The sequence below is a fragment of the Lagopus leucura genome, unplaced genomic scaffold, assembly GCF_019238085.1.
Source record: "Lagopus leucura isolate 7727_CA_CO unplaced genomic scaffold, USGS_WTPT01 Super-Scaffold_806, whole genome shotgun sequence".
NCBI lineage: Eukaryota > Metazoa > Chordata > Aves > Galliformes > Phasianidae > Lagopus > Lagopus leucura.
In genome coordinates, this window is record NW_024962260.1 from 3,765,995 (window position 1) to 3,792,732 (window position 26,738).

A 26,738-nucleotide genomic window follows, 5' to 3' on the forward strand; every position below is an offset into this window, starting at 1 on the left:
CTGTGCAGGAGAAACATCCTGCACTGTGGGACAACATCCCCATATCACTGCTGCCACCACAATGCCACCAGGGCCACCGACCCCAAGCTGGCTGCGAGTCACACACCGAGCAAACACCGCCTGTTTAATTGGCTAATTGCACATCGCCTTCCAGCACGCTCACTGCTGATTTTCTCCAACTCTTTGGCTCACACCCAGGACCAGCAACATGTATTCCTCAGGCTCAACCACGCAGAACTTAGGCAAGGAGTGGCAGGGAGCAGCCCGGTGCATCGATCTCCCCGCAGTAACATCAGATTGCTCAGCTTCACATACCCGGCGATCACGAATCCTTTGGCCGTGGGGTTATAAAGCATTCTCTAAAACATGAGAAAAAGATTAAGCCTGCTTATAGTTAATAATATACTGTACACTGTCTGTCAAGCTGGCTGTTTGCTATTGAGAGCCTACTATTAGACACTTATTTAAAAGGCCTTTCAAGGCTTCTGAAGAAAGTGCAGTTATGCTTTTTTTTTTTTCCTGGCAAGAACCACCATAGATAAACATCAATTCGCTCCTGTGGATCACAGTCGCAGTAAATAAATTTTTCAGGAAGCTAAGTTCCATACAAAGGCTTCGCGAAGCTCCCATTTCACACAACATCAATGTTTGGCCTCTGAGAAATAAAAGCTCTAAGGTTGCTTTATCTGAAACTAAATTATCAATTGTAGCTGCTTAAAAATAAAATAAAATAGGGCATTGCAATGAGAAACCGGCGCAGACGATGGGAAGCAAACAACGTCGTTTCTAAACAGCTCAGAGACAGAACAGGGAAAGGTGGTGATTTTGCTGCAAATTGCTCTCATCCCTCTGCAAAGGAATCTGCAGCCCCAAACTTTTCAGAGCTGCGTGGCACGGCCGTGCAGCGGGAGGCACTCAGCACACTGCGGGTACATGCAGCAGGCAGCTCGCACTGCGCTCCTTAATGGCTTCTTCAAGTAGCAGACTGGGATTATCCACTATAAAAGTATTTGTTACCAAAAAAACCTCCACGTCAGCTGTAAAAGCAAAGTGGCTCCACGGGAAGGCACGAGGCAGGAGCACACATCTCACACCCTGCCTCGCATCCCACATCTTGCATTCTATCCTGCAGCCCATCCCATACCACACCCCATCCCATATCCCACAGTGGGATGCGGCTGTGCCACACGTGCCCCATACCATCCCAGGGACTCAGCGCTGTCGGAGCCAGCAGAGTGCGAGGACTCAGGCTGCCCCATCTGCTCTGTACTGGAGGGATGCTGGGCTCTGTTGTTGTTTAATTATCAGCTGAATGTGAAAGAAAAATACAGCAACCCTTTTAGACAGAGGTTATGTGTGGTGGGGGGAAGGGATAGAGAAGGAAAACATGACGTCTGCCAAAATGCAACCTGTGTCATCCTAACACACTCAAATACCTCAAACCATAGGAGCCTCATACCTGGAAGAATGCCTTAAAAATCCCAGGAGAAGGAGATCGGATGACACACTGCTCCCAGTGCCTCCATCCCAAATTAACGCAGCCTCCGCCTGCTGCCTGTCGGCCCGGGGCTGTCCTGGGCACGGGTTCACAGACCCAAATTCACCTGTTTATTCTCTTAAATCCCAACTGAAGGGGCAAGGCAACATTTTTGACCTCATCGCTTCTGTTCCCATGAGGATCCCAGCACTGCACTGACGGAGTGACCCCTGGCCCGAGCAGCACCCAAAGCCAGACTCTGATCCACTGTTTGTTCACTTCCTCTGCCGTGAAAGGCAACAGCAATTTGGAGAGTTAATGAGTTACCATAGGAGCTGATGCCTCCCTTAGGCATCAACCCAGGGCTGTCCCCATTACCTGACACATGGGATCACCTCCGAGCTCTTGAGCACCAGCCTTTAGAAACCGAACCCAGCTCAGCTGACCCCATACTCTTTGTGAAAGCACTGGTTTCAAACCAAAAGAGGGGAGATTTAGATTGAATATAAGGCAGTAAGTGGTGGTGCCCCATCCCTGCAGACACCCAAGGTCAGGGGACAGGGCTGTGAGCATTGATGGAGCTACGGGTGTCCCTGTGCACTGCAGGCAGTGGGAACATACAGATTTTGGGGGTCTCTTCCGACTCAGTTTTATAACTCTATAATTTTTTTTTTTAATTCTCTTCAGAAAATAACCAGTGGGTGCTCAACAGATGAGCACGTTCTCCATCACTAAAATAAACTTAATTTGAAAGTCCCGACCTTGTGACACCCATTGCTCTCCTGAAAATAAAACTGCCAGGGATGATGCAAAATGCATATTTAACCTCCTGACGTTGCTCGTGTTTTTAGCAGATGCATCCATCACCCGTCTTACTGGCACCAGGATGGGACCTGAGGCCCCTCTGCCTGTGAGGCAACTCTTGCAAGCACGAAAAGCAAAAAGCAAAAAAAAAAAAAAAAAAAAGAAAAGCAAAAGAAGTGCTGCCACAAGCCCCCACGGAACTGTGATCTTAATTGATCCTTGGCAAGAGGGAAAATATTTATTTAGGTGAAGGAGACTGCCAGAAGGCATGCGTTTTAAAAGTAAAATTGCAGAGCACCCAGGGCAAACCATGCAAATTACCACTGGAGCCAACTTATCTGCATCAATACCTGCCAGCATCAGGGCTCCACGAGCGATCCATCAGCGCCCGCCCAACAACCGCAAAGCAATCTTTAATCCAGTGACACCGTTCACAAAGTTCTATTTATGAGACTTTTACCCTTTCTGTTATTAAAAAAGAGTGTGGGAAGGAAGGAGGTGGGAGCTGGATTTTCAGGGAGTCCCACTATGCCTGTTGTTAGCGATTGCTTCAGGCCGAAATTCTGACATGCCAGCTCCTACTTATGGGAAAATTTATTTTACGCGTGCTTTTACAAGAAGAAATGTGTGTAGGTATTAGGATGTGATGCAGCACATTGGGCCTGGGATGCCTTTTGTGCCTTGAGCACTGAAAAGAAACGACAAAAACATTATCCCCACTCAGACATTAACCTGAAGTGGGAATTCAGCTCTTTTAGAATTAAAGGTAGCGGTGAAATTGGCCAAGTTACTCACATTGAAGCTTTGCTCGTTTTTTTGGCTGGATTTTGGTTAGAGATCTTCCTGCTTTGGGCCAGGGCTTGGGGTGGGCAACCACCAGCCCATGGGAAACCCATTGGTAAGGAAGTGTTCTTCCATCAATAACAACAGATTGCTAAATCCAGGTATCCCATAAGCACCTATGGATTTACAGAGGTGTGGGGCTGGATCCGGCACCCATCGCAGTGCTGTGGAACCATGAGCAACTTCTCCTGGGGGAAATGGGGCCGGGGGGGGGGCCAAGGATTTGCGTATGGGTAAAAACAAACAATCCTGTAAATAAAGAGCACCTCCACTCTGTCTCCACAATGCTACTCTTATTGAGTGAGTCAGATGTTCTGCTGATTAAAAATTGATCCATTTCAAAATCTAATCAACAGAATAGGATTCTTTCATATGTTATCAAGGCAGCTGCTGACAACAAAAACCAAACCTGTTATTAACCCATGAACCCCAATGACCTGAACCTGGCTGGGCTCTGGAACCGTAAATTATTCAGTAGTCCGAGAGCAATCCCGTAAGTCTGATGAATTTATGCCCCGACTGGAGCCTTTGTGGGTTAAAGCCAATATCCCACCCCTTGGTCTCCGGGGACGCGGTTCACGACATGCTGCCATTCTGTGTCATGCCTGTGAATACATTACCAGCGTCTGCTTGGCTTCACCTTTCAAATGTCTGCTTCTTTGCTTTCTCTCTTTTTTTTTTTTTTTTGGGTATAAAATGACTTTTGGGATCTGCATGGAGCAGGAGGTGCTGGAAGGGTCTTGCAGCAGCACTACACGGAGCTGCAAGCTCAAGTCCAAGCACTGCTGAGGTGCACACACAGTTGGGACTTGGCACAAATCTTTGCATTTAAGCAAAATTTCAAGAAATAACAAAGATATTTTGCATCCCTGCTTTGCTTTTCAGGCTGGCAATGCCTCTTGTCTGCCTGCACACCTCCTGTGATGCTTTCTGGAGCAAAGACCCCTCCTGCAGCACTGCTGCACATTTTGTTTTCCACTCCCACACCACCAAGGTCCCAACCCTCACTTTAACCAGAACAGGAAAAAGTCAACACCGTGTAAACCAAGCTGGAAGACAGCAATTCTTCCCTTAAATACTAATATATTTACAAGTTCAATGGTTCTTTGACCTCTCCTTAAAGCCCAAATAACCCTGGGGAGCTTCTCAGAGCTGCCACTATTGATCCCGTTTGGCAGCCATCTCACGGCCAGCATCACCCAAGGCTGCCCTGTGCCTTGGGCAGGACACAGTACCCATCCTGTCCCATGGGAAATTCCAAATCCCACAAGAAAACCCCAGATCCCATACTTCCATGACCCAAGCTCCAATAGTGCCTGCAGAATCACAGAATCACGAAGGTTGGAAAAGAACACTAACACCACCAAGTCCAACCCCAACCTACCATGCCCACTAACCACATCCACGCGGTTCTTGAACACCTCCAGATCTGCTGGACATGGGTGTTCCAATCCCACCTCAGTAGGAGATGCTACAAAGCTTTGCAGTTCTGCATCCCCCAGTTACGTTGTCCCTCCACTGCCGTTCCCAATATCATTTCCCTACATCGGGGCAGGCAGATCAGCTCCCTCCTCACCACCCCATAATCACACTTGTACGAAGCTGTTGCCGTACATAACGAAAAGAGAAAGCATCCTTGGAGAGCCCAACAATCAGACAATTTTTAAGATCATGAAGCATTAAACCATTCCCAGTAGGGTTTACTAATCAAACAGCCAAATCCTTCATAACCAACCAATCCCTACAGAGCAATTAAATCCTTCCCCTTTAAAACACTTGGCACACTGTCTGGGGACAAAAAGAAAAATTTGCAAAATTCATTTGATAAATTAACCAGGGAAAAGAAAGAAGTGAATCAAGCTTTGTTCTTTTCATTTTTTTTAATTATGGAATTCACAATGCCTGAATAATGTTTAATAAGAACTATGAAAATTCCTAACAGTATTACAACACAACACAAAAGAATTAACCTGGTTACCGTGAAAAATTGCATATTTAATTAAGAACAGAGAGTTCAAAACTATCCAGAGATTTCAAAAGTACCGTTGCCTAAGGGGCTAAATTACACGCTCGCAGTGCTGCTAACAGGGCTGGAGCGCGCAATCATTACCCAAGTGTCCCCATTAAGTGACAATGGGCAGATGACATCAAATTCATTTCAAAAGCAACAGGAACTGAAGCATTCACTTGGGTAGTGGAAGGGAAAGCGACTATCCTGCTGGTATAAACCAGACCCCTTGTTGATAAAGGCAATAATTAAAGAATAATGTTAATTAGCTGCTTCTATTTGAAGGAGTGCTGCGGTAGCGGGAGGCACAGCGGCCCCAGCTCCGCTGCTTCTGCAGCACGTGCCGTGCTCACACGGTGCAGAATGGCATGTGGCCCCTGGACAGACACAACATTTTGGGGTCAGAAAGTGGTGTTTTGGTGAAGTCGAGGCCCTTGGGGAGATGGCAGAGCCACAGGAGCAGTGGGCAGGTGGTCGCCAAGAGCATCCCTCTGCAGGGCACCTGCATGCCAGCACCACCAGCACACACACCAACAGGGAATGTACCCACGGGGATTGGAGCAATGTTCTTTCTTTAAGCCCTACCTGGCCAACATGCTTCACGTTGGGTTTTAGCAATGCTTCTTCTTTCAACCCTGCTTGGTCCGTGGGCAGAAAGTTCCCAGTGTTTGGTCTCTACAGCTGAAAAGTCCCCAGCTTGCTCCCACCCACCTCCATCCATCTGTTAGCCAAGAAGCCAGGGGACAAACAGGGTAATGATTACCCAGCTCCCAGGGATGAAGCAATGTTTGCAAACCACCCCGTGATAAATAACGAAGAACCGCTCCCTGCAGCACCAACGCATAGCCAGGTCGCTGTGCTCCCCAGACCCCTCTGAGCCGAGCAGCCCTGCTTACACAGCACATCAGCAGCACCAGGTAATGCTGCACGAATGCTCTCCTGACGGAGGAAAACAAAGGAAGCCTGAGGTCCTGACTTCAGCATACAACTGCACCAGCGTTACCCAAGGCAACCGCAGCACGCTTGGAGCGGCTGACGCACGGCGTGGCTCCCACCGGAGTCATATTGACAAGGGGTTCCAATGGGTTATTTACTTTCTTAGAAACCCATGTTGCAGAAGAAGTCACCAGCATGTGCACACCCATCAATTAATACGAAAACAGCCATGTGTTAGCAGCAAGTCACTGAAACCGCAGCTCCATCAATACTCTGGGGTCCTGTTGGAGCTTTGGGGAAATCATTAAATGTTGCACCGAACTAGTAAAAAAAAAAAGAAAAAATTACACAGCGAGGCCATATTAAAAAGCTCTGGAAGATGTCCTCGGTGCGTGCATCTATGCCAACACTAGTGTGCATGGAACTGGGAAATTCAACTTAAAATTCATTGTGCCCATGCATCCTCCCTATATAGCTGTGTTCCCATGCGTGACCCCAAAACCTCAGTTCTCTGCCCATGAGCAGAGAAACGGAGGCACAAGGGTGCAGGCTGGCAATGGAGAATGGCACGTTGATGCCAACAGGGTTTGGTTCCTCCCGCTTTGGTTTTGCTGTTGTTGCAAAACGTGCTGGGAACTGCAAAAAAAAGGTGATTAAAGAGCATTCAGTGGTGGATGCTAACGCCACAAACACTAGGAATTGTTACAGAAGGGGAAAACTTTTTAATAAAGTCTGCAAGTATATATTCCTCCTTTATCAACCTCAAGATTTATTGACCTGAGAAGCCATATTGACTGAATAAATCTTGATAATGACCTCAGCAGAAGTCAATACCTGCTTATTATCTCCCAAGTTGGGGAATTACATCTTTCTATAATAGGAGCAGGATGGTACAAAATGTTCCAACCACCTTCCCGAAGCCTTTTGGGGGGATGGATGAGCTCAGGGCAACTGTTCCAGGTAGAGGCAGCCTGCACTGTGCTGCCCATCGCCCTCCATCTCCAGGAAAGTAATGTTTGCCATAACATCGCGTTGTGCTGAACCCAAATGAGTTTCATTCAGAGCAGGGAGCAGGATGTTCCTGTTGGTCAGGCTGTCCCATGGTGATGCCCTAAGAGCAATGGCACTGGCCCATGGGGCAGCACCGTGATCGCAGGAGCATTTCCTTTTGCTGGCAAAAAAGGGGAAAAGCATAGAACGTTTCAAACTCAAAGCCACAGGCTCCTTTCCCAGCTGAGCCACGGCTTCTGCATTCAGCGCTGCTGTTTCTCTTGCCAACCGCTAAGTTTACGTTCAGCAGAGAAAACAGGAGCAGTGGGACCAGAGCACACAACAATTATGCCTGCATTTTTATTTGAAGTCTCTGCAGACAGCAAGAAAAATTAACTGAAGGGAGCAGCTCCTGTGCCAACATATGGAGGGAGATGAATAGCTGGTTCTCCATGCTCCGCTGAGGTTATCTAGTTAAGCAAGCACCTCCTAAAGGACTCGCAGGCTGGGAGCGTGCTGTTTGCTTAATCTGGTCATAAATAATAATTCGGATCGCTGAGCGCTTTAACATTCAGCTCCACCTGCATGCGGGCTCAGAGCCACAACACCCACCCAGCAGCCCCACATACTGTGGGCATGGCAAACCTCAAAGCTCTCCTGGGCACCCTGGCTCCATAAGCAGGAGGTCACAGGGCTGCAAACCTTTGCTCCCGTCCCATGGGATCAAATTATATTTTCATCTCCATCCCTATTTGCCTCTTGGTCACAATCTCTTTTTTTTATTCCCCCCTCTGAGGCTACAGAGACAATCCACTAAACTGGATCAGGAGGCCAGCATGTATATCTCTAATGGGCTGCAGCACGCACACAATTAATTAATGGATTTATTAATTAGGGAAGAAGTCACTCTTCAAGCTGGAATTGGGGTCACCAGTTTCTAAAGTGAGAGCTGCAGAGCTAAAGATAAACTCTCATTTTCTGCAGCTCTCTTCTTGTCTGGCAGCATCTCAATTATTCAGCCACAGGAAAAAACCCACATTACACTTCAGGAACTTCAGGGTCTGACTTTCAGCCGATCATAAAACCAAACAGCAGGTATTGCAGAATGAAATTACGGTGACATCCAGACCACAGGGCCTCCAGCCATCAAGGTTTCCACAGGGCACACTGAGCTCCAGTTGCCCACTGGCAGTGGTGGGAGCATTCCAGTGCACTGGCACAGCTGCCCAGGGAGGTGGTGGAGTGACTGTCCCTGAAGGTGTTCAGCAAACGTGGGGATGTGGCACTGAGGGACGTGGTCAGTGGGCACTGGGGTGATGGCTTGGGGTTGGACTTGGTGGTCTTTGAGGTCTTTTCCAAACTTTGTGAGTCTATGATTCAGTCGAGGCTCCATGGCAATGGGAGGAACAGAACTGCTGGTTACTGTAGACCTTGATTAATATGAAAACAGAGCAAGAAACACCGCCGCCATCTCTACAGATATGTGACTACAAAGCACAGCTGCTTTAGACAGCAGAGAATCCACATGAAAAAGAACCACTTATAAATCCCCTGCTCACTGGAAACGTGTCCGGAGCAGTACACACCTCTTAGACACCACAAAACCCAGCCACAAGGCAGACACCTGCAGAGAACCTTTGTCACTTCTACTGCTCCAAAATTTGCATTCGTTTCCTCAACGCCGCCCATGTCCCACCTGGATTCTTGGGTAGAAGCCAGAGCCACTGAAAAGCCAAACCACATTCACAATTCAGTAATGGAGCAGGGTGGCCCTGAGAGCCCTCAGGAGAAATACCAACACTCATAGGGGATGGGCAGCATCATCTCTGTTCCCACCATGGAACTCCGTGACTCATGCAGTTGACCACCATCACAACTGTAGGATGGCAGGGCTCCTGGACTCTACAATCCTAGTAGGTCCCTTCCAGTACAGGATATTCTATGGTCCTGTGATTCTCCAGCTCACCTTCAGAGCCCCAAATTACATAGTGAGGAAGGGAAGACCCCAAAAACTTCCCAGACTCCACTGGGGCGACCGTGCTGGGGGCTGTTCCACAACAGCACAGCGAGTTTCCTCGTCCAGGCTGCAGGAATTAAGCTTCAACCAAGAGGACTGATAGCTTATTTACTGCTGTCATCTATATAAAGAAGAATTTTGACACATTGTTAAATGATAGCACATTTAGATAAGTCAAGCTGTCATATCATTTAATGGATGTCTAAACTCCCTCTGTAGCTGATATGTAAAATTTATGCACTTCAGAATATCATAAGGTTATAATATTTTAATCACATCCACATTCTTTTCCCTCCTCCCCAAACTCCTCAAACGCGACGTCGGGCACCCAACTTTCTGCCCAAGTCTGCACAGGGTCAGCATCCTTGTACTGGGGAACACAACCCCAGTGCTAATCTGCATGATGCGATGTGGAGCCGTTGATAAAAGATGGCTCTAATCAGTCTCTCTCCCCTCACTCGTGTATTTTTTAGCCCAAATCAGCAGCTCTCAACTCTTCCTGTTTTCTTTTTTTGCTGGTTTAGCACGGAATGAGTGAGAGCAGAACGGTGCGTGTAATCCATACAGCCCTCAACCCAACGTCGTAAAGCAGAAGCAAATTAAAGCACAGAGCAAAATAAAGGTATGAATCCCGTTATGACTATTATACACAAGAAAGCTGTAAAAAAATACTGCATTAGTAATGTACACAATAAAACAATCTCATAACCCAGTGAAATATGCCAGGTATTATCTTTGATAGAATTTTATCTCTCCTCATTTCCGAGCCTATTTGCTGTAAAAGGGCTCGATGCCGCTTCGATCAAAGTGCCGCCGCGCTGCGCATTATCTGCGTGTTTTACATATGCCCACCATTCATCAGGGCTGCTCAAACTCCGCCGTTCCCAGCAAGCCCTAGGCCAGCTCAGCCCCACGCATTAAAGCCCAAGAAATAAAGACAACGAAAAAAAAAAAGCAAAAAAAAAAAAAAAAGCTCTCAGAAAAAGAATAAACGGATTGTTTCCCTTCTGGGTTGTTTTGGTTTTTTTTTGTTGTTTTTTTATTAACGGAGGGCACCAGGCCAAGCTGGCACAAGGTCACCTTTCCCACTGTGATCCCGCAGCGCAGCTGCCTGCCCACGACTCCGTGCCACCACCGCTCCCCAGTGCTACCATCACCCAGTGCCATCTCTCCCCATGGCCACTCGTCCCCACGGCCATCGTTCCCATTGCCACCGCTCTCTGGGGCTGCCAGCCACCTACCTTCCACCCTGCAAAAAAAGTCACTGCCAATATTTACTATTAAATCAAGGTTCTGCACGCACCCAGGAAAAGTCATTAGCGTGATGCACCCAGGAATGCTTTTATATTCTGAGCTCTCATCCCCCTAATCCCCTTCTGACCACAATGCCATAAATGAGCAGAGGTGGCCGTGCTACCTGCAGTACTTTTGGGGCTGGCGATCGAGGCTGTAGTGCATAATCTGTTTAAAAGCCAAAACGTATTAAATGCTGGAACTGTTGATACAGCACCGAAGCCTTACAAAAGCACATTGAAATTTGTTGACTCCCCCATGAAACACGCCGCGTTTTCAACTCCGTGATCTCCAGGAGGGATAAACCCTTTTAATATCCATGTAAATGAGCATTTCGGCTTTTGTGGCGGCTCCAGGTTGGGTTTCATCCCATTACGCGGCGTTCGCAGAGCCATTGTGTCGCTGCCCGGCTCTCCACGAGCTGCGTGCCCATGGAAGTCACACATTGTCAACACCGCCGGTTTGTTCTCAGGTCATCAATGTTAACAAAGGACTCACCGTTAATTTCACAGCCCGACGGTGACGGTACGGGTGACCCGAGCGGGACCACAAAGGATCTCTCTGTCGGCGCTGTATCCATCACAAGGTGACAACCGGAGCTCCGAAAGAGCTCTCAGGACCGGACTCAACCTCCCACCGCCAATTGGGTTCAGCGACATGCGGGGCTGCAAATGTGCGCGCTTTGATTCTCCCCGACCCCAATAACAATGGGAGCGCAGGAGGGCTCCAGCCAACCCCGAGCGCATCGCATCCTCCTCCCGCTCCGTTCCCTCTCTCCATCTCCACTACCACCGTCGCATCGCTCCCCGACAACTGGCAATGACAATTACCGGCTGAACACCGGCATTGCGAGGGGGCTGGGGAGGGGATCCCCCAAACTTAACGACGGGGCGGCAGCGAACCCCGCCGCTCCCCACAACTTCAGCCTTCCATCCCCCCTCCCCCCCTGCCCGCCCCCGGGGCTGTCACCTCGGGCGGCTCCATGCGCTGCTCCGTGCGAACAAAGAGCGGCGGAGGAACGGAACGGCGGAGTACCGGGGATCAATTTCTGATACCTATCGATGGCGAAGGGCGGGAGGAGGGAGGGGACGGCGAGCAGCGGGGGGGGAGGGCTGGAGGAGGGCCCCCCCCTCCGCCGAACCCCCGCCGGGGTTGGGGCTCTGGGGGACCGCCGCGCCACCAACCTGGAGCCGGCGGACATCAAACCGCGTCCGATACCGGAGCATCGATCCCACGTCCGCCGCCATCTTTGGGGGGGGGGGGGGGGGGAGGAGGAATAGGGGGGGGGCACGCTGCCCCCAGCGCCCGGCCCAGCGCCGGCCCCGTCGCCCGCCCGGACCCGCCCCGCGCCGCGCCGGTCCCGACGGGGCGGGCGGAGGGCGGCCCGGAGCCGCGGGCACAGCTGCTGCCACCGCCCCGCAGCGCTCCGCTCTTTTGTTAGCGCAGACCCGGGCTGCCCTCCCCGGGGGGAAGTTTTCCCGGTGATTTGCGGGGTTTGGGGGAAAATCAATAAATAAATAAAGAGAAATGCTACACGGCTTGGGGTGGGCATCGGGCAGCTACTGCAGTAAAGCAAGCACAAAACCTGCCCGCCGGTACCCTGCTATTGCTCTCCCAGCCCTGCTGGGGTTTGTAGGTAGGTGGTTGAGCAGACAAGCCCGGCATCTGAGTGACCCCAGCAGGGAGCGGGCGGTGGGATGTGACGCACCTCGTGCACAAGTAGGAGCTCGGCTCTCATCCAGCCATGGGGAGGCCCGAGAGCTGTCTGTTCCCACTGCCTGCAGTGCACAGGGACACCCACAGCTCCATCAGTGCTCACAGCCCTGTCCCCTGACTGTGGCTGTGTGCAGGGATGGGGCACCACCACTTCTCTGTGCAGCCTCAGTGTAAAAACTTCTTCCTTGTATATCCATTCTAAATCTCCCCTCTTTTAGTTTTAAACCATTCCCCCTTGTCCTATCACACAGAACCTGCTAAAGGGTCCTTTTATTTCTTCTACCTCAGCCTTCTCACCTCTCACCCCCACTCAGAGATGCACAGAACTGCCTGCAGTCCCAACATCACAGAACACCTTGGGCAGGAGAACAAGCAAACAGGACATCAGAGTTTGACAAAAAGATTTGCAATATTCTGTGTCTGGGAGAGCCAGCCAGCACCCACAGCCCTGAGCCCACCCTGTGCCCATTGTATTGATGTGGCACTGAGGGACATGGTTAATGGGCATGGTGGGTTGGGGTTGGACTTAGTGATCTTTTCCAGCCTTAAAGATTCTAGGAGACCAGGTTGAGCATCCAAGTTTACCTCTCTTGAGTTTCTGCTCTTCGGTACCAATGCCTGCTGGTGTCCTGCCTGTGTCACCTTGCTGGTGGCCTGGGATGGCTCATGCTGCTCGTGTCTGATCTCATGCCCATCAATTACAGAAGAGCCAGCTCATAAATCAGAAGTAAAAACTAACGTGGCATCCCCAGTGAGCAAATCAAATTGTGGGCTTAGGAGGAATGCTTCACTTCGGCCAAATCGTTCCTAACTCAGTGGGAGCCAGGAGGAAGAGGACAGTGTCACGCTGTGCCCCACACCTGAGCCGGGTCCCCGGCCACCTCAAGGGCAGCGGGGGGCATCAGGTCTCCCCAGCCCTGGCAGCACTGCGGGATGCAGGTTAATAAATCAGTTTGTCTCCAGAATGGCTTCGCTTTGTGTGCCTGACAATAGCTCGCTGTAAATGGCAGCCCCTCACCTCCTCTTTTGAAAGGCTTTTAATTAAAATATGGAAGGGGATTTTCTGCATACTTGAGGGGAAAAAAAAAATAAAAAAAAAATTGTTGGATTTCAGCACGCTCCCATTTCAGGCGTTAATTTATTCTCACCTTCCTGTCGTTTGTGATCCGGCCGATAAATCCTTTGTGCGGTGATCTGACCCCATTAGGCAGCGTGGGCAGTGAGTGCCACGTGCCAGCCTCCTCCCAGCCGTGGATGCTTTGTCCCAAGGGTGGGCAGAGGGACACGAGGACCCACATTGAGCCAAACCAGTGCCGTTGTGATGAGCGGAGACACGGCAGGCCATGAGGCTGAGGCAGCCCCGAGCTCAGAGCTCTGTTACTCAGCCAGTGGTCCTTGCAGACCCGCACACAGCTGCGGAGTCCCCATCGCATGCTCAGGGAAGGCAGCACAACAAGAACTGTGTCCTGGGCTCTGGGAAATCCTGGAAGGGGTCCCACCCCCCCAATGCCCCCCCATCTGCCTCATGCCTTTCTGCAGTGTCCTGGCCTCCTCTGGCCTGGGAAAGCAGAAATCAACCCTACAGCAGGCTGTGCAGCTGTGTAAGGGTGTTACTGTCTTCTCTCTTTCCCTCTCCCTTCCCTCTCCTTTCTCTCTCTCTTCCCTCTCCCCTTCCCCTTTCCTCTCTCTTTCCTCTCCACCCCAACCCCCCCCCCCCCCCCCTCCTCTCCCTGCCCTCTCCTGCGTCCCCGCCGGCACCGGGCCGTGCCCGCCCCGCGCCCGCTGCAATGGCGCCACCTGGCGGCCATCTCGGGGTCTGCAGCGCGTCCCGCCGGGTGACACTGCGGGGAGCACGAGGTGACACGGAGGGACAGGAGGGGACACGGGGAGAGACGCACAGGGACACGGGGAGGGACGCGGAACACCATGGTTCATGGCTTTCCGCCATCAACGCCACTGCTGTTGCCGCATCCTGCGTGCAGCATGGGCACAGCCCCACCGTGGGGACAGTGGCATCGTCCTCGTCCCTGTCACTTCCCTATGCCATGGGAAGCACGGGGAGGTGGCGTTCATTCAGGTCATCTTCACTGCCTTCGCCTGTGGCTAACGCTGGACAAGCGGTGGTCACCACCAGCTGCATGGAAATCTGTCTTTCTACCTTTAATAAGCTCTCTCCCTTGGAAAGTAATCATTACCAATAAACAAATGCAGCAGCCAGCGTATATAAGCATCACATTAAGCAGCTACAAGCATTTGTTATATTTGATACAGCCTTGTTAACTGGAAAACCCTGGGTTTGGAATATGTATTGATTTCAGCAAACATATATTATTTTACTGTAAGTACCAACAGCCATTGTAGTTAATATACAACAGTTTAATTTAAAATGCATTAGTTTAATAAAAATGCATAATATAGAGGCAAATTGCATTAGCTTCAATAAAAAATTCAATTTCATAAATATTATCCAGTGTTAAAATGCATTGATTTCCTGGGAAAATGTATTGGTCAAAGGTAATTTACATTGGTTTGAATGGGAATGCACCAGCATGTATACATATGTATTAGGTTAATCAAATGGATCTGATGGCAGAAACAAAATGTTGGCTGGAGGAAAAGGTATGCAGAAGGAAAGCAGGTTGGCAGGGCAGGGGCTGGCTCTGAGATCCCCTAAATTAGCAGTTCTGGTGCTGGGGGTCCCCATTATTGGCTGCGGGCACACATAGGGCTCAGGAGCCTTGCAGAGAGCTGGGGTTAATCAAATGCTTTTAACTCCATTTTTTATCGAGCTCAAGAGGGGCTGTCCTATTAATTAGAAAGGCTTTTTCATGTCCAACACAGGCTCTTGGGCAGATAAGCGGGGACGAAGCTTGATTCTGCCATTGCACAGATAGGTGCATTATTCCCTGACATCCATTCATTCACAGGCTGCAGCCACTTTCCGATGGCTCTTTTGTTCACTACAGAGCTCTCTCTCTCTCTCTTTCTCTCTCTCTATATATACGTATCCATATAGATATTTTATTCTGTGTGTCGCTAAGTCCCCAGCACCCACAGCAGGGAAGGGACCAACAAGCACCCAGATCAGACTCCACTCCTCACTGCAGGGCAGGATCTGGCCCATGAAGCACAGAGGATGTCTGCCAGTGAGAAGTGCACAGCAGAGCAGATGCGCCGTCTTACAGATGATAGCAGAACGCTCACAGCCATCTGCATCTCACCCCCAGCCAGAGTGCTGGGGCTGTGCTCAGCCTTTTTGCATGCAGAAGTCCTTTGAAGCCCCCACTCAAAGAAAGGCATTCAGCAGAGACAGGCCAAAGCCTAACCTCTTCCAGGCTCCCCAAAACAATATAATTCGGGAATTCTCCCTAGCCCCGGGGCTGCCTCCTGTACTGCCCCAACATGGATGCACAGCCAGCAATGGGCAGTGCCCAAGAGGCGCCGGCGGCTCCATGAGCGACTGGTCCTGTTTAAACCACTGCACATCACTTCCCTGATGCTTATGGATTTTTCCTTAATGCCACAAATTAAGGTAATTGGGCTTGGCTGGCCGATGGATTCAGCTGGAGTTGGCAGACGAGGGCCTGTGCTGTGATTGATCCCAGCCATGCCCGCGTGCCCTGGACTGCTGCTCACCCTGCTCTGCCCATCTCTACTGTTTCCTCTGTCTTTTGGCTCAGACAGAACCGAGAAAACATCCCAGAATCTATCTCAGTCTTAGCATAAGCCTCATTCAGTCTATGACTGCTGGAGCGGGGTGGAGGTGAGAGTGCCAGGGATCAACTGCGGCATCTGTGTCCTTTGGAAGAACAAGGACAGCATCCAGACAGAGCCCTGAGCTCTAGGATCCACTTTCAAGGCCCCTTTTGTTCACAGCCGTGTCCCAACCCTCCCTGCTCTCCTATCTGCCTCAGCATGCCTAAAAATACCAAAGGCAAAACACACACAGATCCAACCCACCTGCAGCTGGGACAGGGAGAGTTAATGGCAGAGCCAGGGCTGAGCAAGCGCTTGGCTTGAATGGGTGACAGCTGCCCCAGTGGGGAGTGATACAGGGGATCTTCGTGCTGTGGGAGCTCAGCATCCATCCCCAGCCTCATCCAGCCCCTTTTGGATGGGTTCTGGCTCTTGGAGTATCACAAGTGACGGGTCCCCATTGTATCCAGGGCTCCTCCTTCTTTAGCAGCTAAGCAGAGCCCAGTTTTCCCATTCAGAAGATGCAGTAGGTCCTAGAGATGCTTGGCAAAACATCCCTGTCCCTTGGTTGTGAGGGAATATAAGGCAGCTTCTTTATTACAAAGGATGAGGGGGCATTTCCACCCTGAAGCAAAAGGGAGGCACTGCACCATGATTTGGGGGCACAGTGCTGGGCCAGATAACCCCACAGCAGCCCTGCAGAGGGGAAGAGCACAGCCTCTGCCCTCTCAAGTGGCAGCTCATGGGAGCTGCAGGGCCTCCTGGTGTGCTGCTAACCTTGAAAGCCTCTGTCTCACATGTCACATCCACCAGTGACAACAGCAAGCTTACTGCAGATTAGAGGAGGAGAAAGTCAGAGACAAGAGGGTTGGGGGTGGCTGGTTTACCTATTACAGCCAAAAGTGGGCATGGGGCTATTTTTAGCCTGGAATGGGGTGTATTTATTGTTTCAGTCCAGGGGAGAAGAGGGACTGCCTCTGAGATTCCTCCTGCAGCACCACCAGCACCTCTGCGAAGCCATGGTGAGTGCTGGGAGCCACAGTGGGAACAGGCAGAGTCTGTGCACTGTGTTCTTATTGGGATGGCGTTAGTGGGCAGAGAGTGAGGGAAGCTGCAGGGTCTGATGGCCAAGGGGGTAAACATGGGTAAGCCCTATACTGGGGTAAGCAGATGTAAAGCATCCTGCAAGGACAAGTGAGGGCAGAGAGGTGTCTCTTATGTTGGTAGCACTCTGCAGAACTTCCTGACAGAGAGGCTGTTTGGGGGCAAATGCTGTCTTTTTCTTTTCTCTTCCCCCATGCAGATAGGGGAAGGGCAATTCTGTCCCTAAAGCCCTCCTGCTGTGTTTTCTCTTGGTAGAATCCTAATTTTTGGAAGGGAAAAAGCTGCATGGATGTGCAGCTCACCAAAAGTGAGGGCGTTTCTGGTTGATTCAAACCTCAGTGCAAGGAGATGGCATTTTTTAAAATATGCAAATACATTAATTAGCACTTTGCTCTTAGTGAGAGGCTCAGAGCAATGAGGAGACATCCAACAACCACAGCCCTATGTGCAATGCCAGCAGCATGCTCCTGAGGCTGAGCAGATCTCAGCCTGGGCTCGACTGCTTTATCCACCACAGCTGAGAAAGCAGAAATTGGAAATCCAGCTCCTTTCTGCTCCGAACTATTTGGCCAAATTCGTCAGGAAAGCAAAGACAGATCTGTACTCAGAGCAGAAAACTGAATGCTCCTCAGCAGCTCAGAGTGCTGCACGTGCCCACAGGCCTGAGCAGCACGTGGGGAATCACCAGGCACCAGCCCCACGCTGCCATGAAGGACTTATTGCTAAGCACTGCCATGAAGGACTTATGACTAAGCACAGGGTGGTTCAATGCTTTTATTCCATGCCATAAAAAGACAGTAAGTGAGTGCTACATACTTGAACCCCGCAGGCACCCAAGAAAGCCAAGAAGAGGATTGAAGGTGCGAATTCCAATGTCTTCTCCATGTTTGAGCAGGCCCAGATCCAGGAATTCAAAGAGGTAGGTGGATTGCGTAGAAGCAACCAGGGGCCCTTGATGCAATGTGACCTTCAGCTCTTTCCTCAGTGCTTTGAGAACGATGACAGTTGGCTTGCAATAAGAGGCAAAGTGCCCATTTTTTGAGTTGTTTTATTTTAAAAGTGAGAATAACAGCTCAGTGACACTGTTAAATATGGAGCTGCCTCAAAGCATCCTGTGAGCTTGCTCCCATGGTTGGAGGCTCGAGTTATCCTCCCAGTTTGATCTCATCTTGGTGTGAGAGGGCTTTGGGCAAGGCACAGCTTTGGGCTTGGGCTGCCATAGGATGAGGGGCATGGGTGAGGGGTACAGAAGCATTTGTGAAGGCTGTTGGCTCTCCCTGTGCTCCCTGCCTTCCTCCTCTGCTTCCAGGCATTCACCATCATGGATCAGAACCGAGACGGCTTCATCGACAAGGCGGACCTGAGAGATACATTTGCTGCACTCGGTGAGCCCCCATTTAGGAGCCTCTCCTTCCAAGCAGCTCTGACCATATTAGACCAACTAAGTGCAAAACCAGCTGTGAGTCCTCATTTAGCCAAGCCCTAGTGGTTAAGTGCATCTTATGCACGTTTTGCTGAAAACCTGACCCCAAACTATTTTTGTTAGCATGGTGAATCAGAGCAACTCACAGAGCAGTTGGTGTTTGACCATGTAGGTACTAGACAGAACCTGCACCTGGGTTACCTAGAGCCAAGTGTTCCCTTTGTTCTCTCTTTAATAAGCACCTGGATGTTCCCATCCTGCAGCATCCCTGAGTTTATGGGCACTGGGAGGATTTATGGGAATCATAGGAAGCTGTGAAGCCACAGCTGGGCTCTCTCATCACTGAGACCAACACAAACTGGTAATGGGCCTTTTACCTTTTACTTAGGTGAAAGGATGCAGGCATTCAGACCTGTTCATTTCACCCATTACAGCCAGGTTCAGGTACATCTCCCACTGTCCTCATCATTACAACAAAGACCTTGTCACCAGGTCCAGGAGACTCATAGTACTGCTATTTTTGCCCAAAAATATCTTCTGAAGATCAGGCTAATCCCTAGGACAGTGGGGCAGAGGAACGAAGCAGCACAGCTCAGTTTCTCAAGTTTGCAGCTGGTTGTGACATTCACCCAACGCTGCTCTTTCTTAGGGCGCCTGAATGTGAAAAACGAGGAGATTGATGAGATGATCAAGGAGGCACCTGGCCCAATCAACTTCACTGTGTTCCTCACCATGTTTGGGGAGAAACTCAAGGGTAAGAGGGAACCTGGGGAGCAGGAGTGGGCTTGGCAGGTGCTCACCTCACACCACCACTGTGTCCTGTCCCATATGGGGAAGCCACTCAGCTCCTGGGGCTTCCAATCCCTAAGGGTGAGACCCCAAGTGCCTGCAGATGTTCAGGGGGGAGCAGAGGAAATGCAGGTAGTGTTGATCATGGTGTGCAGAGCCCAGGAACGGGTCAGAGGTTGTCTAAGCAAAGCTGAGTAGGAGCAAATCTCTGTGCCCCAGCCATTCAAGACAAGCATCCTGCCATGATGCTGCTGTCCCCACAAAAAGAGGGGACAGGAGATCCTGCAGTGCCCTGTGTGACTGTGACCCAGCTGCATCCCTTATCACTTATGCAAGCTGAGGCATGCAGCCTCCCCGCAGATCTCCTGGAGGCCTCACAGCCCCAAGGGCCTCTGCCTGGAGCTCTATAAATACACACAAAAGATTAGATATGCACTGGATGCCAGGGAGGAGGTGACACAGCCTGCTCTGTGGGCACACCACAACCCTACATCTGCTCCTTTCCGTGTCGACACACACGGTGACCAAAATGGGAGGGATGAGGGGGGTCAGCATTCAGGCAGAATCCCCTCACCCTCTAAATCCCACTGTATTTCGTAAGGGGGTTGTGGGAAGCAGGAGGCTCCTCCTGGCTGCTTCTTCCGCTGCTTCCAATGGTCATGGATGTGCTGCCCACAGGCGCTGACCCGGAGGAGACGATCCTGAATGCGTTCAAGGTGTTTGATCCAGAGGGCAAAGGGCTGAAATCTGCCTAGTGAGTGCAGGGGAGTTTGAGGGGAGGGAGGGTTTGTGTTGAGGCCCCCCCAGTACCCACCACGCTCTCTCATTTGCAGCATCAAAGAAATGCTGATGACTCAGGGTGAGAGGTTTTCCCAGGAAGAGGTATGTGCTCCTGCCCCCACCCTCCATCCCTGCCCATTCCCACGGGTTGAACCTGCTGCTTTGGTGCTGGGTCCTCCTGCCTCTCACAGTGCTCAGCTTGGGGTCTCAGTTTCCTATTTAAAAGGGAAGGGCAGAGCAGGCAAAAATGTATTCCCAAGAAACCAAGAAATGGTATCCCACCAGAGCCCCACTGGCCGCCTCTCGCCTCACAGCAGTTTTGCTGAGCAGGGCACAGGAGAGATGGGGCCTGGAGCTGGACTCAGTGAACTTTCTGGGTCCCTTCCAACTTGGGATATTCTGTGATTCTTTGCCCCTCTTTATTCTCTTGGATCTGCAGATGCACTAAAGCTTGTGCAAACCAGGCTGAGCCCTGAGCCCCAGCTCCTGGCCAAGCCCCAAACCCTTCCTGTGTGCCCTTTTCACCACGGCTCTTTCCTGCAGATCGATCAGATGTTTGCTGCCTTCCCTCCAGACGTCTCTGGCAACCTTGACTACAAAAACCTCGTCCACGTCATCACACATGGAGAGGAGAAGGACTAACCCATGGATTCAACACTGGGGTTTAGCACTGTGGAATCATCTCCATGTGGGTCACACTGTAGGTTCCCTTTCTCCCTCTCTCACTGGAAGTGCAGAGCTGTTCTTCATGGGGATAACAACCCAGAACAGCAGCAACACAAAATAAAGTGCATTTTGGTGAGAGGAAATCCAACTGCTGTGTGTGAGCAGTGCTTGGGGTTGGCTGGATGCACTGATGTGGTGTGTTGACAGCTGGAAGGGCACTGTGCCATCCCATGGCAAAGCCATGCCAAAATACGACCTACAGAGCTCTTAAAGCATTGAGCTCCTTCCAGGAGACAGAACAACAGTTGGGTTGGGCACTGCAGAGGCACAGAGGTTTGAGGACAGGTCTGTTTATTTAACTCGGCACCACCAGGCTGTCATGCCTTGATGTCGTTCCTCCCCTTCTTGTCCGCTCTGACAGCACTGCCTCGCTTGTATTTTGGGAGAAGCAGCTCACGCAGCTGAGCATGGTCCAGCGGTGCCTCAACTGCAAAACAAAACAGCCACCCCCTCACACCTCATCACACAGCTGCCATACCCAGCAGGGAGCCAGAAGAACATTGCAAATGGGCTGATGGTAAGGGCACGGTCCCTCTTTCCCCCCTCATACGCTCTGTATGGGAACTGTTGAGTCACAGCTTGAAGCACTGATTGAGCAACTGGGGAAAGGACCCGGTCAGCTCTGGGAGCACAGATGAAGGTAATTCATCTGTATAATTGGAAGGGGTGGAGCCTGGCTGCACCTCCCTTGGACCTCATTTAAAGGCTGACTGGCACTGGGGAAGGACCTCTTTCTAGAGATTCCTCCTTGGTTGAGGCTTTCCCCTGCAAACCTGGAATCTTCTGATATGGGTAAGCAGTCTTCTTCCTTTATAGCACCTTTCTATCATGCTGATCTTTCTATTGTTACACCTTTGGTGAAATACCTTTCCCCATCATATTGATCTCTCCAATTGCTACCCACTCACAAGCATCAGCAGCATCAATGGCACCTAGCAGGGCGGGAGGTGGTGGGCAGAGGTGGGCACGATCCATGCCATGTAGGAGCTTGGTGCCACCCAGCAGAGGGTTGTCAAAGGACTGGGCTGTTAGTGAGCCATCAGCCTCTGCGTAGAGCAGGATTGACTCCATCAGCAGCAGCTCGTTGGTCTTCTTCTCCACCAGACCTGTGTAAGAAGGAGCACAGTGCTCACAAATGTTCCCCAGCAAGGTTTCCCTCAGGTGGTGCCATCAGATGGATGGTCTCCTCAGGGACAAGGTCCCCAGGTTGGGCCCTGTACCCAGAGCCAAGATGGGGCTTGGAGATGTATATATAGCCAGGTTAGCTCATGAGTTTGCCTGGAATTTGCATCTGAATTTCACATTCCTCAAGGGTGCAATGGGTCTCAGGGAGACAAAAAAAAAAAAAAAAAAAAAAAAAAAAAAAAAAGGATGAAAATGAAAAAGAGCAAGGGGAAGGGAGACAGAGAGGCATGGAACCACAACTCACCTAAATACTGCATCAGATTCAAGTCTGTGATCTGCCCCTTGTCTCCAAGTTGCTCTCTGATCTTTGTAGCATCACAGTTGTTCTCTTTGAACAGGACCTCAATGGCAGATTTGAGCTGGCCAAGGACTTTGCTGCTTTCTTTGCATCTGTCTTCATAGTCATTGGCTTTCTTGGTGTTTTGACTGAGCTCTTCCTATCAGCAAAGGTTCTGAGAGGTGTCGCAACTGCTCTCTGCTTTCCTCCCACCCCAGTGCAGGCCATTTCCAGTTTAGAAACTAGAAATATCCCAGGAGAGGTTGTGGGGGGAAAAACAACCTGTGAAGGAGATCTCACACATTCTCCATGTTACAGAGAAGGTCCCCAGGCTTTGAAAAAACCAGGGCTGGCAGGAGTTCTGCTGCCATCAAAATCTGAGACAGCCCATTTCTACCCATTTTCAGAGCTTTTTCAGTCACTTGCCAGAGCAGCGTTGTCAAGACCAGACTTTCACTGACAGAACAGTGAGGAGCTGTGGGTGCCCTACCCGTGGAGGTGTCCAAGGCCATGGATGGGCCCTGGGCAGCCTGAGCTGGTAGGGGGGCAACCTGCACATGGCAGGGTTGGGGCTGGGGGATTTGAGGTCCCTTCCAACCCAACCATTCTGTATTCTATGATAGATCAGCACCCGCTATCTCTGCAGGTGGAAATCCAAGCCATCCTACCTCTAATTCCTTCAGGACATGATGGCTGCTGGTCTCTGTGTTCTCCTGGTCAGTTGTGAAGAAAGCGATTTCATTCTGTGCAAACAGAAGCACATGGAGGGGACAGTGGCTGCCTGTCCAACAGATGTGCAGAGCCCGGGGATCATCCCTGTGCCCTGGGAGCAGGGGCGCCCCAGCTGACCCCCCTGGGGACCACTCCTCAACACGCAGCATTTCTTGTTCCAGCCAGCTCCGCACAGAGCTGAGGCAGCTCTTAACACTCCCTGAGCTCCTTCTCGTGCAATATTTTTGCTGGAAACACGGTGGCAGCATTGGGACACTTTTTAGCTTTGAGCAGGCACTTCTCTGCATCTGGGAGCTGTACTTCTGGCTGCCCTTCGCTTTCATCTAAGATGGTCTGTAAGTCAGAACCTGGTGTAGGCAGCAATGCTGGGCACGTGGAGGAGGAAAAAACAACCCTGACCCTGATGTGTTTTCTGCAGTAGGTGTGGAGAGCCTGAGAGCAGGACTGCAACAAACCTGGAGGTTCTTGATCCTTTGCTGCAGCTTCTCCATCTCGCTGTTCAGCTCTGTGGCGTAGCTGAAGTAGGCAAAATTCTTCCCCTCCTTTTCAATGAAACCATCCACGAGCTGGTCAATATTCCCATTCTCTGCCAGCTCCAGCAGTCTCTTGTATGTCACCTCCTGGCTCTCAAAGCTTTCCCCTTGGCTTCGCTTCATGCGCTGGGCTGCCTTCAAGGCTGGAGGAGAAGACAGAGAGGCTGAGATATGTGGATCTCTGCTGGAAGAGCCTCTGCCTATGAGTGGGGAGATGGGGAACTTGGATCAGAACAAACACAGTACTGCCTAGAGATTAGGCAAAGAGGCCACAGTCTGCATGGGAATGGGCAAATACAGCAGGACTTAAGGAGCCATAGGTGCACGTAGGAATCACTTCCCGCTTCCCCTTCCCTTTTTCTGCACCAAGGGCACTCCAAGACAAACAGTGCTCCTAGCCCTGGCTGTCTTTGGGTTGCAGTGCTCCAAACTGCTGCAAATAGCTTCCTTGCTGGCCTTGCAGACTTCTGGTTTGCAGCCTCAGCTGCGGGTGATTTCTTGTATGTGATACCTTCCTTCTTTTTGGCCTGTTCCTCCAATTCAGAGCGATCTGTATATTTGGCAAGCACAAAGGTTTTCAGCTTGTTCTCCTGGTCACGGATCCGTGCTCGTTCCTGCAGCTCAAAGTTGTACTGGGCAGTGTTTTGCCTGTGCCTTTCATTCATGGCTGCAATCCTTGCCAGGTACTCTACCCTGCACACAGAGAGTTGCATCATGCATAGATGGAAAGAAGTGCGGGTAGAGGGATTTGTATTTTTGTAGGCAGACTATATAGGACCAGAGCTGGCCTCTGCTCCAAGTTCTTGTGTAAGGTCAGGTGGGACTCAGAGCAGAGACAGCTCCATGGGGCAATTCATCCCATCATGAGCAATACCTGGGATGGGTGAAATAAGTGACGCTCTAGAAGTACCAGTCTGTTCAGGGACCAGGCATCCAACCTTTAGATAGCGCCCAGCCCTTGGCAGAACAGTGAATCCTCTCTCAGGAATTATAATTAGTTTCCCTTCACATTGACAGCAATCACTGAAATTGCCCTCAATGCTGAACTGCTGAAGACTCAGTGAGCCACATACCGCTGCTTGTGTGCCTGCGTGGCCTGCTCTATGGCAGTGTCCATCCTCCTTTTCTGCTGGGCCAGGTGCTTATGGAGCTTTGAGTAGAAGTTGTCCAAAGTGGCTTTCTGAATTTGAAGGTTTTTGATCTCTTCTTGGAGCTTATTATTGGTGGTCAGGATGGTATCAAAACGCACGGTGACCTGGGGAGAGGGGAGTAAAAGAGCTCTGGTTGGTACAGAATCTCTGCTGAAAGGCATTGATCAAGGCTAGGACAAACACAAGAGAAAGAGATGAGATAAAGGACCTGCCCTGTTCTCATTGCAAATCATGTGAGGCACCAGTGAGCCAGGCTTGTCATAACAGAGACCTGATGTTGGCATTGCCCAAGGTAAAGTGGCTCTGGGCAGCTCAGTTTTATCACAAAACAGGTGCACACCTTCAGGCTTCTTGGCACGGAACAAGTGCTGCATTTGGGTCAGCAAACTTGAAGGAGTTTTTTCAGGTACTCTGGGAGCAGTGAGGGAACAAGCTGAGTCCTTTGTACAGCTTGTAAAAACTAAATGCATCTGCACTGTTACCCTAACTACTGATCAAAAAGCATTTTGTACGGGCTGCAGCTTGGCCCTGAAACTCTGCAAAATGTTTGCTTACGTTGTTCAGATGCAATTCCAGTGTCTGAGCCTGGTTTTGCAGCCATTTGCTGCAGTTTGCTTGCTGCACTTTCTTTGTTATCACATTTTGCCTTTCAACCTTCTTTTGCAGCTCTAGGATCTGCACAGAGAGAATTAAAAAAAGAAAAACAAAGTATAATCTCCACCCCTACAATCTGGATTTTTGTCAGAACACTCAACCAAAGAAAATACCCTCTGTTGACCTGCACTACAGCAACTGTGTCCCTAATGAGCTCATGGCTATTGAAGCATCTTTGATCCAAAAGGATCCCATTCTGCACACTCAGAAACATAAACTGTAATGAGAAATTGCTTTATTTTCACATCACCAGGGAAAAGCAGCTGCATCTGGAGGGAAATTCAGTAGGTGTTGAACTCAGCAGCACTCTGTGTAGGGTAAACAGGCAATGAGGATGGATTTTTTTCATAGCAATCCTCACACAGACTCCATAAATGAGTGAAAGAAAATGTTTGGCAGAACAGAGCAGCTGACAGTGGAAATAAATCCACAAGAAGCATGAGGTAGTTAGAGAACTCTGAGGCTGGTGGAAGTGTTATGAGAGCCAGGAGATCCTGAGGTCCTAACAAAGTCAACCCAGCTATAAGCCTCCCATTAATGGACGGCTCTGCAGCACCTCTAGCAGCTGCCAGTCACACGTCTCTGCTCTGCTGTACCATGCTGAGCCAGAGAGTGGTTCAGATGTTCTCACCTCATTGTCCAGCTCAGACACCAGGGCTTTTCTATCTCTAATCAGACAATCATACTGATCCTTGGTCTGCAGAAGGCATTTCAGCTCCTTGCAGTTTCTGTCATCGTGAATCGCGTTTCTCAGGGACCTGATCTTGTTCAGCATTAATGACACCTCTTGGTGTTGTTGCTTCAGTGACTGGATTTCTTTCCTGCAGAGGTAGAATGACAAATGACATGAAGCACATCCCTCCTGCAGGGCTGGTATAGGTCTTTGTCCCACCTCACTGCTGAGGTCCTCAAGAGGTTTTGGTATGGAGGGACTTTCCAAGCCCATGGAGCCTAGTGAAGCTGTACTCACTCCTGAGTTTGTATTTGTTGTCTCGCGCTGGCACCAAAAGATTTTCTCTTCTCCACAGCTATCTGGAGCTGTTTCTGCAGCCTGTAGAACTCCACCTGTATCTGCCTTTCTGTCACAGGGAAGTCTGACGGTGTGTGCATTGAACTGGACCCTCTCAGCTGTTGCAGAAAGGGAAAGTTTGGTAACTTTAGAAAATACAAGCAATGGTTCATTTGGACTCAGGGTTAAAGCCATCCCCACCTTCAGTTTTTTAGCACATACCCAGCTACTCATCACAGTCTCCAACCCTCCACTGCCACCTAAGTACCCATCAGTATGCCAAACACTGAGCCAGGGAAACAAGCCATGAATTCTCTCCTTGCAACACCACAAAGCAAGGTGTTGGCCTTGACCAGTGCCAACAATTGATGTATTGGTCTCCCACAGCATCCAAATCTCAGGGTATGGCCCCATGCCTGATGCAGAGGATGAGATCAGCCCCTACAGTCACCCAGCAGCTTGCTAAGAGGCAGAGGCAGGAAGTCTGGTCCTGTCCAGATCACACCATAGAATTTAGCTCTGCAGGTTAGGTTCTGGCTCCACGGAGAAGTCCGAGCTGGAATATTTAATTGGTTTTTACCTTTGAGTTCTTCAT

At 50.3% G+C, this 26,738-nt stretch overlaps 3 protein-coding genes and 1 long non-coding RNA gene across 10 annotated transcripts in view; 1 reads left to right on the plus strand and 3 right to left on the minus strand.

Annotated features, from left to right (window-relative positions):
* Positions 1–11,614, minus strand: part of CUX2 (cut like homeobox 2) — a 53,567-nt gene extending 41,953 nt beyond the window's left edge. For 6 of the 7 annotated variants that reach the window (XM_042865467.1, XM_042865465.1, XM_042865463.1 and 3 more), the window contains exon 1: positions 11,553–11,614. In XM_042865467.1, coding sequence (XP_042721401.1) covers positions 11,553–11,594 — 42 coding nt within the window. In that variant the 5' untranslated portion in view covers positions 11,595–11,614. Of the gene's footprint in view, positions 1–11,337; positions 11,383–11,552 lie in introns of those variants that run through there. The other variant, XM_042865462.1, reaches the window with a different exon arrangement.
* LOC122176698 lies at positions 104–1,716 on the minus strand. The gene is made up of 2 exons (XR_006177815.1): positions 1,460–1,716; positions 104–359 (listed from the first exon to the last, which is right to left on the minus strand). It is a non-coding gene; the product is annotated as an uncharacterized LOC122176698 (long non-coding RNA).
* A 5,059-nt stretch (positions 11,615–16,673) lies between the features above and the next one.
* On the plus strand, positions 16,674–20,690 carry MYL2 (myosin light chain 2). Its single transcript, XM_042865471.1, has 7 exons — positions 16,674–16,802; positions 17,714–17,803; positions 18,194–18,269; positions 18,957–19,061; positions 19,775–19,850; positions 19,930–19,978; positions 20,420–20,690. Exons 1-7 carry the CDS (start codon positions 16,689–16,691, stop codon positions 20,516–20,518), a joined length of 609 nt encoding a protein of 202 aa, XP_042721405.1. The 5' UTR covers positions 16,674–16,688; the 3' UTR covers positions 20,519–20,690.
* A 147-nt stretch (positions 20,691–20,837) lies between these two features.
* Positions 20,838–26,738, minus strand: CCDC63 (coiled-coil domain containing 63). The gene is made up of 11 exons (XM_042865897.1): positions 26,724–26,738; positions 26,105–26,262; positions 25,766–25,955; positions 25,036–25,155; positions 24,403–24,584; positions 23,841–24,022; positions 23,252–23,472; positions 22,733–22,807; positions 22,032–22,224; positions 21,511–21,708; positions 20,838–21,029 (listed from the first exon to the last, which is right to left on the minus strand). Exons 1-11 carry the CDS (start codon positions 26,736–26,738, stop codon positions 20,920–20,922), a joined length of 1,644 nt encoding a protein of 547 aa, XP_042721831.1. The 3' UTR covers positions 20,838–20,919.

Coding starts and splice junctions, on each gene's coding strand:
- MYL2 (XM_042865471.1), top strand. CDS start 16,689: ATGGGGCTATTTTTAGCCTGGAATGGGGTGTATTTATTGTTTCAGTCC. Junction 16,803..17,713: donor AGCACCTCTGCGAAGCCATG/GTGAGTGCTGGG, acceptor TGAACCCCGCAG/GCACCCAAGAAAGCCAAGAA. Junction 19,979..20,419: donor AGAGGTTTTCCCAGGAAGAG/GTATGTGCTCCT, acceptor TCTTTCCTGCAG/ATCGATCAGATGTTTGCTGC.
- CCDC63 (XM_042865897.1), bottom strand. Junction 25,156..25,765: donor TGTCTGAGCTGGACAATGAG/GTGAGAACATCT, acceptor CTCTCTGTGCAG/ATCCTAGAGCTGCAAAAGAA. Junction 21,030..21,510: donor CATTGATGCTGCTGATGCTT/GTGAGTGGGTAG, acceptor TTTGTTTTGCAG/TTGAGGCACCGCTGGACCAT.